This window comes from Solanum tuberosum, unplaced genomic scaffold, assembly GCF_000226075.1.
Source record: "Solanum tuberosum cultivar DM 1-3 516 R44 unplaced genomic scaffold, SolTub_3.0 scf00137, whole genome shotgun sequence".
NCBI lineage: Eukaryota > Viridiplantae > Streptophyta > Magnoliopsida > Solanales > Solanaceae > Solanum > Solanum tuberosum.
The window spans coordinates 150931-163393 of NW_006239066.1; the positions used below are offsets into that span (position 1 = coordinate 150931).

The 12463-nt window shown below is 37.6% G+C and overlaps 1 protein-coding gene across 6 annotated transcripts in view; it reads left to right on the forward strand.

Annotated features, from left to right (window-relative positions):
* The window catches only part of LOC102605313 (probable serine/threonine-protein kinase GCN2), a 61527-nt gene that overhangs the window by 37237 nt on the left and 11827 nt on the right, over nucleotides 1-12463 (forward strand). For 5 of the 6 annotated variants that reach the window (XR_001474003.1, XR_001474004.1, XM_006352012.2 and 2 more), the window contains exons 23-25: nucleotides 294-402; nucleotides 481-617; nucleotides 8394-8501. Coding sequence is in view for 4 of the 6 variants with exons in the window: in XM_006352012.2 (XP_006352074.1) it covers nucleotides 294-402; nucleotides 481-617; nucleotides 8394-8501 (354 nt within the window). In the remaining 2 variants the exon portion in view is untranslated. Of the gene's footprint in view, nucleotides 1-293; nucleotides 403-480; nucleotides 618-2702; nucleotides 2813-8393; nucleotides 8502-12463 lie in introns of those variants that run through there. The other variant, XM_015310767.1, reaches the window with a different exon arrangement.

Sequence of the window (12463 nt, forward strand, 5' to 3'; positions counted from 1 at the left end):
ATATATATATATATAGAGAGAGAGAGAGAGAGAGAGAGAGAGATCATAAGGTATTATTCATGAAGTAAAGTGTTATTCAAGTAAATATTTTCCAAACAACTTACATTCCTTATTCATAGGATTATGAATTAGGATAGACTATTAAAACTTCAAAATCCTGTCACTAACATAAGGGAAAATTACATAAATCTTTGTTCTCTAGTGAATGAGCAAGTTCCTGGGGATTTTATACATGCTGGAATTTTATTTGGATCTTTGATTGGAACATTGGTCCCCAATCTTTGCATTTTCAGGAACTTAATCTTGCAGAAACTGCTGTAAATAGATTACAAACTGTGGGGTTGAGATTCTGTGGAGTTGCAGACCAGGCTCTTCCTCGTTTAAGGGGAGCTCTTCCTCCTGGTACATTGTCGTTCATTGCCATGTTTACCACTTCTTTTAGTTGCATAAGGAGACTTAATTTTGGGTTAACTAATGCAGATAAAACCACCCGCAAGGCACTTGATGATTTGTCGGAACTTTTTAACTACCTACGAGTTTGGAGACTTGATCGACGTGTCTATGTAGATGCCCTTATGCCACCAACTGAGAGTTACCACAGGAACTTGTTTTTCCAGGTATCTGTCCCTTCTTTGTTTCTGGGACTTTCTGTTTCCCAGTCATCTTTAGCTTATTAAGTTAAATGGTCAAACCCCAACCTGCAACTAGCAAAGAGGGAAGAAGAGTAACAATGACTATTTTACTGTGTTCGGAGATTTGTATTTGATTCTACATTTTATGCCAGTATTTTCTAGGGAAAAAAGGAGGATATGGACATCAGGCCATGCTTTTTACATTAGGAATTTCTAAGTGAATACTGAAGAAGTGATGGTAATTTGTATCAGTCATGCGTATCTGTGCCCACAGAGAGTGGTGCATTTTATGAGTCACGCGTATATGTTCCCACAGAGGAGGTTGGTGAAGATAGTCTCTGGCCCTTTTTAGTTTTTCTTTTGGGGGTGGGGTGGGGGTTAGGCTGATAAGGCTGACTGTCTTTTGGACTTCCATCTTTCAACATAATGTAGGGCTATAGTTAAACATGAGTCACTTGGGACTCCGGGAAAGTTGAGCTATCCTTTTATTGGCGCAATCCATAATTGCATATATAAGCGGAAAAGTTAATGCTGCAGTATGCTAGTTCTTTGTTTTTAGTCAGTGAACTGAACTTGATGTCTTTTTTAATTGTTTCTTTGTTGAAGTAAGAGTAGACGAATTCAAAAGCATCACGGAGATGCAACAAAAGATTACAGGGGAAGAAAATGTGTCTGCTTATGTACAAAGGGTAGTCTATAACTAAGGAGCTGACACATTCCAAAAAAGCTTCACAACTAGGTACAGGGGCCTGGCTTTGCCAGCTAAATAAAATATGCAAGCACTTAGCTTTCAGAACATGAACTGGAGTTGGATTCCCATCAAAACACCTACAATTCCTCTCATTCCAGATGCACCAAAAAATAGAACCAGGCACCAATAACCAAGTTTTTTGATGGATTTACCAACTCTCCATAAACTCCAACTTTCATATGCTTCTTTGATACTGAATTGCATGACCCAGGCTAGACAAAATAGAGAGGAACATGTGCTACATATCTGCTGCAACTGAACAATGTAGGAGGAGGTGTGTTAACACTTTTCAACTCTGTTTGACACATGTAACACTTGTTGACTGTCTGGATGTTTCTCGTACTAAGATTATAATGACTGAGACATGCTTCATACAATTCTACTCAGCTATAGCATATCACTTTAGTAGGTAATTTAGTTCTCTAGATAAGTTCCTTCTCTTCTTTCTTTTTCCAAGTCACGGTCAGAATGAAGCTTCCAAGGCCAACTTTCTATCACCTTCTTGTTGGAGCATAGTTGAGAATAACATTTCTTCACAGTGAAGCTCTCCCTATTTGAACCACACCACAGTAACTTGTCCTCTGCCTGTGGATTGACAGCAGCCCCAGCTAACTTTGAAAGCAGTTCCAATTGCTTGTTCATCTACCTGTGTTGAATATTTCTCATGAGTTGTGGGTTCCAAGAGTTGTTCTTCCAGTTGTGCTCTACCTTGGAATCTTAGTTGCCCAGTGTGTACATATTAAGAAATTCCTCTTTCAAAACCACTTGAGTGCAACCATGTCTTTCCAAAATGAAATATGCGATCCATCCCTAGCTTGAATTTGGAGTTGAGATACACTTCTTTCCAGAGTTCAGAAATGTGTTTCTAAGGACCTGTTCCATGACATATGTTGCTTTATCTGGAGCATCATTTGCTATTTTCCCCATATACTGTTATAATCACTGATTTCCACAGCCCTGGGCTCCCATGTAGTATCTTCAATGCAATTTCATTATCTTGCTCTTGTTATGTAGTTTCAAGTCTTGTATACCCAGTCCTCCATGTTCCTTTGGTAGTATCAGCCTAGGCTACTTGATCAGGTGAAATTTGTGACTCTTACTATTACCTTCCCATAAGAAGTCTCTTCTAAGCAATGTCTGGGAATGGGGGAAAGGGATGTAAAGTATTTTGGAATGCTGTCCAACAGACCAACACACTATTATAGGAATTAACCTGCCCCAAAAAGGATAGGTACTGTTTCTGCCATGATGCCAACCTTTTTTCAAATTTCTCAGTTACACAATTCCAGATCTCATGATTTTTGTATTTTACTCCCAAGGGAAGGCGATAAGTAGTGGGAAAGCCTCCACATTGAAGCACATCAGCTCAGCTAATTCCTCCAGTTCAGAGGCTGCATTGCAGTGTTTTGGAAGGTGAGGGGTGACAAAAAGCGATGACAGCCTGCTTCACTGAGGTGAGAAGCGAAGTCCTCGTCTTATTGAAGTGAAACACAAAGTAACACAAAAAGTTAAAATATTAAATTTGATCATATAAATAACCAAAACCTCAATAGCAATAACACATTAGTAAATATTTCAAAAACTTAAAATAGATAGTTGATATTGAATGTCTAGAACTCGAAAATCAATTAAAATTAAAAAACTGTAACAGAAACAGAGGTAGAACAAAGAAGCTGTAACAGAGGAGAGGACGAAAACAGCGGGAGGAAGAAACAGAGAAAAAAGCTTGTAAACAGTGGGAGGAAGAAGCTGCGCAAGAAGAAGAAAGATAAAGAAAAGAAAATAGCTGCCGGAAAACAAAGGAGAAGAAGAACGAAAGAAGACAGGAGAAGCAAGAAGAGTGTCTTTTTCTTTTCTTTAAAAAGCAACACTTCTTCTCGCTACCACCTCGTCACCTCACTGCCTCAGGGTTGCTTTTCTGCCTAGGTCTTGCCTTGCCAGAAAAACCCGAGAGAGCTGCGCTTCGCCTAGCCTCAACATACAGTAAATGAGAAATAGTTACTGTACTCCCTACTTTATTCCCAACCCTAAATCCATTAATCTAGTGAAGTTGGTTGCCCTTATTTAACATACTGTTGTGGCCTTCCGTTGCAAGAATAAACAGAAATGGTGATATCGCCTTGTCTGTGTCCTTTCTTTGGTAAGAATAAACCTACAGGTCCACCATTGATCAAAATAGAATACTTTATGGTGGTTATACAGTTTTGATCCACCATATCCAACCTTCCACGAACCCCATTTTCCCGAGTATACTGATTAGGTATGGCCAATTCAATTGGTCAAATGTCTTTCTCAATGTCAAGCTTGAACAAGAATCCAAGACTTCATTAGCTAACAAGGTTGCATCAATGATTTTTCTTGTTTTTATAAAGGCATTTTGATGTCCTGAAACCAACTTCCCGATCACCCCTATGGTCTTTCAACTAAGACTTTGGACAACTTTATAGAAACTACCAATTAGGCTAATTAGTCTATAGTCCTTAAGTTCCACAATTCCTTTCTTTTTTGGGATAAGAGCTATGAATGATGCATTACACGATTTAACCAATTGTCCTGTTTGATGGAAGTGATGAATAGCTTCCATAATGTCTTGCTTGATCAACTCCAAAGCATTAAAATATGCTATCGTATATCCATTCAGGCTCGGAGCTTCATAGGGGGCACTTGCTTTTATGACTATCGGGATCTCTGTTTCAAAGGCTCTTTTAGCCAATCTTTTTCCTCCAATGTGATTGAAGCTACATCTTCAAAACTAGCTGATGGTCTCCAAGTTTCATTCTTGTTAGAATAGGAATAGGTATATACAATCTTACTTAGAATAAGAAAAGGAATAAGAATAAGAATAGTATATAGTTTCCTACTTGGTAAAAGATTGTATTGTAGTATCTATAAATAGGATATTTGTGCAATAATGTAGATACACAATTCAATAATATTCTTCTCATTTATTTCTCACATGATATCAGAGCTAGGTCTAATGATCCAATGGTTGAACTAGGTTAAAAATAGGTGTTCATCTTGGCGGGTTCAGTTCTAGCCGCAACCTATTTGACAGTAATGAAGATTTTTGGTGGAGAAATTTTATCGAAGTGTTACTCTATGTGAAGACATAGATTTAATGGAGGAGATTAGTAAGATGGAGATGCAACCTGTTGAAGATTATGCGAAGAAGGTAGAGCAAATTTTTTGTTTCATTAGAAATTCAGATTAAGGGGGAGAGTTATTGGGTATTTGCCCTGAGTTTCTTACCATAATTAGGTTATCCTTTTAGGAAAAGGAAAACAAAAAGTCTCCATATTTGAGTAGTTCTTTTTTTTGTAGGAAAGGTTTATGACATTATAAATAGACACTCATTCCTTCTAACTTGGTAGCATTCACAATATAGTCCTAAGGGGCTTTGAGAGTTGTGTAGGGGAAGAAATGCTAGACACAAATGATATGTTATCACTTGTGTGAACCTCTTTTTATTCCGAGTGAATTGTGTGAGGTTACTTCTCTCAATTTTTTGTACTTATATAGTGAATTGCTCATCTCTTCCTGTGGATGTAGGTCGTTTGACCGAACCACGTTAAATGTTTGTCTCTTTTGGTTTATTTCTCGTTGGTCTTCTTACTCATGATCTTTCGAGGTTTGCTTTGCTAGCTTCCGCATGACACCTAATTATTTCGGTCCTAACAAGTGGTATCTGAGCCTCTACGATCTTGGTAGAGAATCAAGGAGTTTCCGCTGCCAGCGGGTGGCTATTACCCATATATGTCGCCTGTCTAGCCAATGATTATGTTAACAAAGTTGGGTCATTGTGTATATTTCCAATGACTTTTCTCATATCTAATTTGTGTAACACTGTGCCATCTTTCCGATAATAACTTTCTCATATTCGATTAGCGTAACAACTTGCATTATTACAGTGACTACTTTGTCATATTTTATTTATGTAGCACCGTGCCATTTTTTCGGTGACTACTTTCTCATATCTAATTTGTCTAGCACTGTGCATCTTTTCGGTGATTGCTTTTTCATATATGATTTGTGTAGCACTGCTCTTTATGGTGACTACTTTCTTATTTGTGTAGGGTTGTGCCATCATTCTGACCCTATCCATATAATTTCTCTTTTTCAGTTAGGTCGTGCCATCAATCTGATCCTACCCATATAATTTCTATTTCCAGTAGGGTCTTGCCATCATTTCGACCCTACCCATATAATTCTATTTCTCAGATTGTGGCCACTTTCAGCCATAAAATCTAATACTCACAACGCATGAGCATGTTTCGATTAATTTTTCAGTGACTTTGTTGTTTAGTATTACCTCATCTTCCAAGGCGATCCATATATTTTATACCAAATTTTGTGCACTTTCTGGCGATCGCTGCACTGTGTGGTCTATACAGAGCAATCACTTGATTTTGTTGCTCAGGGGGAGTTTATTAGCCTTGTATATCGATTACGTAAGTCACTCTTTAGTCTGAAACAGTTTTCTCAAGCTTGGTAAGGGAAGTTCAACACAATAATTCAGAAATTTGGCATGACTCATAATGGAGTTGGCCGCTTTGTGTTTTATCGGCATTCTGGATCAAATCTAGTATTTCATGAGAAGGCTAAGCACGTTGAGATTGACTGCCAATTTTGTGAAGTCAAGTAATCAAGTATCTGACCAAGCCCCTCATTGGTCCTCGTATTAATTACATTTGTAACAAGCTAGGTACATATGATTTGAATACACCAGCTTGAGGGGGGTTGTTGGAATGAGAATAGATATATACAATCCTACTTAGAATAGGAATAAGAATAGTAAGTAGTTTCCTACTTGGTAAAGAAATGTATTGTAGTGTCTATAAATAGGGTCTCCGTGTAATAATGTAGATACACAATTCAACAACATTCTTCTCATATATTCCTCACAATGTATAGCTGCTGGTGGAAGCTTAAGATTTTCCCCAGATTAAATCTTTATTTTCAATTATTTCATCTCCAACCTTCAATCCATGAGTACACTATACTCTTCTGTTGGAGCTTGCCATCTGCCAAAAGAACTTTGTATTCTTACCCCCTTCTTTCAACCAAAGGCATCTGGATTTTTTCCTCTATCAAACTTCTTCTGATTTTTCCATATTTGGAATCTCCAGCTGTAGACTCAAGAACTTTTGTTTCTCTTACATTGATTTAACTCTCCCTTTTATGGACTGTTGTAGATCCAGTAAGTCTTCCAAAGCCTTGTACTTCTTGCTTCTACCTTCCCCAAGACCTCCTTTTCCAATTTGTGAGGTCTTTATTCAGTAACTTCAATTTTTGTACTAGGATGAAGTGTGGGTTTCCAAGTACCTTATAAATCGGCCTCCATGTCTTGATCTTTTCCGTAAAGCCATGAGCATATCAGTGGATATATAGATGCTGATTAGGTAGGATCACCCTTTGATAAGACGTTCTACATCCAGATATTTTCTTTTAGTAGGGGGTAATTTGGTGTCGTGGAAGAGTAAGAAACAAAGTGTGGTTGTTCGATCTAGTGTAGAAGCAGAATATCGAGCAATGATTGTAGCAAGTTGTGAGCTAGTTTGGATCAAACAGTTGAGAGAACTAAAATTTGGAGAAATCGATCAAATGGAACTTGTGTGTTATAGTCAAGATACCTTCATATGAGAGGACTAAGCACATTGAGATTGATTGACACGTTGTCTAAGAAAAGATACTTGGAGATATTGTTTCAAAATTTGTGAAGTCAAGTGATCTACTTGCATATATCTTCACCAAGCCCCTCACCGGTCCTTAAATTAATTACATTTGTAACAAGCTAGGTACATATGACTTGTATGCACCTGCTTGAGAGGGAGTGCTAGAATTGGAATAAGAACAAGAATAGTATATACAATCCCACTTAGAATAGGAGTAGGAATAAGAATAGTATATCGAATCCTACTTGGTAAAGGATTATATTATAGTGTCTATAAAGAGGGTCTTTGTGTAATAATGTAGATACATAATTCAATAATATTTTCTCCTATATTTCCCACACACGTGTTTGGCTAATGGAAAATAAACAAGCCCGCACACGAGGGGCGTATTGGAGATATAATTAAGTAAATAACAATGTGCTCTGTCTAACAACTTAAGCATCGTCTTTTCAGTTCTGACTTATTCTGGTGTTGAATCTCTGTTTGAAGATCTGTTTGTCAAAAAACCACGTTTGCCTTGCTGGAACCCTAGTTCCGGTGATTGGAAAAATTTGAAACTTGGTGAGTTGGCACGGAATAATTGGAAGACTACAAAGGAATTCTTCAAAAGATAGCCGAAAAGAGCTTGACATGCCGGTGCGTGGGTTTGATGCGTCGCCAGCCCCAAAACTTTAGGATGCGCATGACGGGCGGCCAGCCGGTGCTACTTGATTGGTTTAGTCTCTGGAGATTGCTGGACCCTGTGGTGGTGTTAGTTTTCCAAAAAAAACTACTGGAAAAGGTCTGAGTCGCGGACAACCCACCAGGAGGGAGAAAAAACATGACCTCTTTGATATAATAGGAACCCTAGTGTTGCAGAGGGGATAACTCACCTCAAAAGGCAGCAATGACTCTAATACCATGTCGAATTTGAGGAAGAAGAAAAGGCTTCTTTGTATTTCCGTATGTCTTTACATCCCACGAGAAGGGTTATTAGACAAGTGAATCCTAACTAATTAAGGAAAGACTATCAACAATAAAAGGAAATATTCTGTTCCTATAATTACGCTTGGAAAAAAAAATAATAAGATCTACAATCATGCCTATTAATCAACACAATCAGCATTTCGGTACCTTTGATAAAGCCTCTTATAATTGTATAAATACTTGTATTTCTGACACAATGGTTCACAAGCTCTTCTGTTGAATTGCAATGTGCAAATATGTTATAGCAATTGTATGAATTTCAAATTTTCACGAAGCTTTATCTATATGTATGAAACCCTCCCAGAAAACAAAAATAATCTCTGAGCTCCTTGCAATATTTCATCTACTCATTGCAATGTTTTATTTGTGTAGATATATTTAAGAAAAGATGACAATCCTGGATCACTAATGGAAGGAACATTGCTTGCAGTAGGTGGTCGATATGACTACCTGCTCCACCAAAGTGGAGATTTGGAATATGTAAGTAGGCTTCTGGAAAGTTTTGTCTCAGCATTTATTTCTTTCTATCTTATACAGCACATGAACTCATATGTATACTTCTTTCTTTCTTTCTTTTTTGATAAGGTGAACTCCTATTTTTATTTCTCTAGGCTGGACTTATGTTCTGCCATAATATGGCGCAGAGAAAATTCTTTTCCCTTTTTATTGGACAGGATTTTGCATGTCTGCATATATTAGGTACATACTGTACTTTTGGTATGACAGAATCATCATTTTTGGCTCTTTCCCAAAGATAAAATCGAAATCCTTGGGCAGTTGTTGATGTCTCTCTTTTCTGCTCTGGGTACACAACGATTGGGGTAGAATTAATTGCCTGCTACTTCTAATTATTTGAGAAACTGATGCAGGTACCTTCGTAATCGCGAACTGGCACCTTGTCTTGTTATCGGTGAATTTCTTTCTAAAATAGGGACTAACTAAGCTATACTGAGGTTCAGAGCGTTTTGTACTCATCATCCTATCTGTTGCGCATTATATAAATCATAAAGTTGCAAAAATGGTAAAAAGGAAAATACTAACATTAGCCAATTGCAGCTCCTGTTATTTTCTACATGTTGCTATCAGCATGTGGTATGCTCCATTGATTAAGAACCGTCAAAAGCAACGATAATACATATCTCAAAATAATTTAAGCAAGACATGATTAACAAGATAACAGGATGCTAGAACAGCATCTTCCAAAACTGTAACGAAGCATGAAATTGTATGCGTAAGGTTTGATCTGTTTTAATGAAATGTCTATTCTTCCTCTCAGCTATCCCATTTTGTTGAGAGGTCCAAGGGCATGATATACAAGGAATGATCCCATAAGAGTTCCTGAACTGCTAAAGTCAGATAAATGTTCTGGTGCATTATCATGCACTCCGAATAATGCGGATAGGAACCCCTAATTTGTTTGGATTACAACATATAAGGTATGGAAAATGGGAAACAATTCAAATTGATTTTGTAATTAAGAATATCCAAGTGCACCTTGAATGATCATGAATGAAATTGACAAATTTGTGAAATTTCAAAATAGAACGGGCTCGACTAGGACCTCAAATGTCTGAATTAACTAAGAAAAAAATAGACTATGATCAAGTACCCAGGAATGAGTATGCTTACCAGCTAAGACGACTCATATTATAAAATAGACAAGTCAGAAGCCATTTTTGAAGCTTTGATAAACTAGGATGTCCCAATCGTCTATATAATAGATCAGGCGAATCAGTATTATGTGCTTTGAATGAAGAACAAATTTCTTAATATTATTGACAGTTTCTTGAGTGAGCATAATAATGTCAGTAATAGTTCTCCCCTTGACATAACCACTTTCATTTTGACCAGTGTTTTGGACGGCGAAAAGCGACAAGGGCTTGCCTCGCCACGAGGCGAGGCGCTCGCCTTTTTGAATTAAGGCACCAATTAATACCAAAAATTTAAAATTTTAATTGCATATATAAATATCCAAAATCTTAATAGCAATAACATATTAGCAAATATTTCAATTCAAAAACTAATAGTAGATACTAAAAGTCTAGAACTTGAATGGCTCAATAATACATAAGACAATTGACAAGCAATGCTAGAACTCTAAAACTCTAAAAGCAATACTAGAACTCTAAATACTAGATTAATTAGTATAAAACTAAATTAAGTAGGGAAGAAATAATTATAGAAGGATTAAATTTCTTTTAAAAAAAAATATAGGCAGATTTCAGTGAGCAGTGAACACTGCAACAGAACAGCGCACTCTATCCCTACAACTGAAAACAGAGGACTCAGGTTACTACTACATTACCACTGGAAAACAAAGCACAGTGAAAAGGTGGTCGCGAAGAAGAAGAAAAGAAGAGAAGAACTGAAGAAGAAAAGAGGAGGTCTCGTCTCGTACCTGGCAGCAGTCACGGAGGAGCAGCAGTCGCGAAGGTGAAAGTTTGCAAAAATACCCAAAAAAAACCCTTATTTTGGCTTTTAATTATTAAATCAGACCTTAAAAAATAATAATAACAAAAGGCGAAGCCAGTCGCCTCGCCTCGCCATCGCCTTTTTGTCGCCATAGCTCGCCATTTTCAAATCGCCTCGCCTCGCTGCAGATAGGCAATAGTGCCTCGCCTCGCTTGTCGCCAAAGGCGAAAGGCGAGAGCCTTTCACAACACTGATTTTGACATATAATCTTGGGGAGAATATTACTAAGTCTAGCATAGAGGAACTTAGCAATGATTTTGCTGAACACATTGCATAAACTAATGGGTCTGATATCAAAGAAATCTTGAGGACAATCTATTTTAGGGAGCATAACCATACAGTTGTGGGTATAGAATTTAGGGAGGGAAGCTCCTTGAAAGAAAGACGCCACAGCCCTGAGAAGATCATAAAAAATTATAGACCAGGCACTTTGATAGAATTTGCCACTATGACTATCAGGTCCAGGTGCACTATTAGGATCTATAGAAAACACTGTCTTTAACCTCCTGTAAAGGAGTAGCAGTAATGGAGATATTATCTTCATCACTAACTACCCTGTGGACTATATCAAAAAATAGAATCGTTCTCTAGAATATCTTCAGCACTAAATAGTTTCTCAAAAAAATCAACATTGGCAATATTAGAATTACCCTCCTCCCAGTTACCCTCACTACCTTTAACTTTTGGATAGAAATCCTCTTTCTCTTGTCTTTCATGATGCTATGGAAGAATGCAGTGTTGGCATCCCCTGGAGCCAGCTTTATGCCTTACCACATTGTCTTGAAGTTTAATGTACTTGGTGAAGTTTGTTCTGGCTTTAGCCAGGATCTTTCTGTTCTCCTGGCTATTATTAACCACTGCAGCTTCCTCAAATTTTTTAATAAGAATCTCCAACTTTTTGGGTTTATCAAAGATAACCCCGAAAGTTGTTCTAGACCAAACGCTTAGACTATGACATACTTTCTTAATGTTCTGCTGCAAAGAATAAAAAGGATTGCCAGCTTGGGGATCAGACCATGCCTGCTGCATAATAGATAAATAGTCTTCATGGTCGGTCCATAAATTCCGAGATTTAAAATACTTAATATGACCAGATTGGTTAGCATGAGAAGAGGAGCATGATCTGAGCAAGTTCTGGACAAGTGGGTGACTATAGTACCCCAATATATCAAACCACTCAGCATTAAAAACCAGTCTGTCAAGCCTTCTCCAAATGGTGTTAGGAGGGTCTCTATCATCACTCCATGTGAACCTAGAGCCCACATAACCCCACCTTGTACATTGCAATCCGACAAGCAAGATAAGAAATCTAGACTTTCATTCAATTCTGTAAGGTCGACCACCTGATTCTCCTCATATTTGGTGATGACATTGAAGTCACCCAGTGGTTCTCGATTCATCCCAAAGCTCTCTTTTCAATTGTTCATCACACTTGGCATAAATAATAGTGAGATGGAAAGAGAGAGATGGATGCGTATGAGAGATATGAATTAGAGTTTATTGTTTCCTGTCCTCCAAGATATCCAGGTTGTCATTTGACCAAAATATCCGAATTTTATTGGAAATGTTGTGAGCACGGTGATGAAACCCCAGAAATCTTTTGAATTTATCAGTTCTCTCGTTGACAATAGGTTCTTGAATAAACAGGGGAAATGATATTGAATTTTGAAAAGTTTTGAGTCTTTCCGCTGCTCCAGAATAAACATACAGGGGAGTGTTGGAAATGCATCTTAAGTTCAGGGACATCCAGAAGTAAAGGAGCTTCACTTATCTCTCTTTGTTGATCAGTATCAGTTATGGTTGCAAACTTATCCATTCTACTTTCTTCATTGTTGATATTATGAGTAATAGCCACTGTGCTCTGTCCATTGTTGGTTTTGAGAATTGAACAGCTTCATCAGGATTCTCAACTCCATTCTTGTGCAGATTGGTTCTTTGAGAAGTAGAGTTGTTTTTGTGATTCCCTTTCC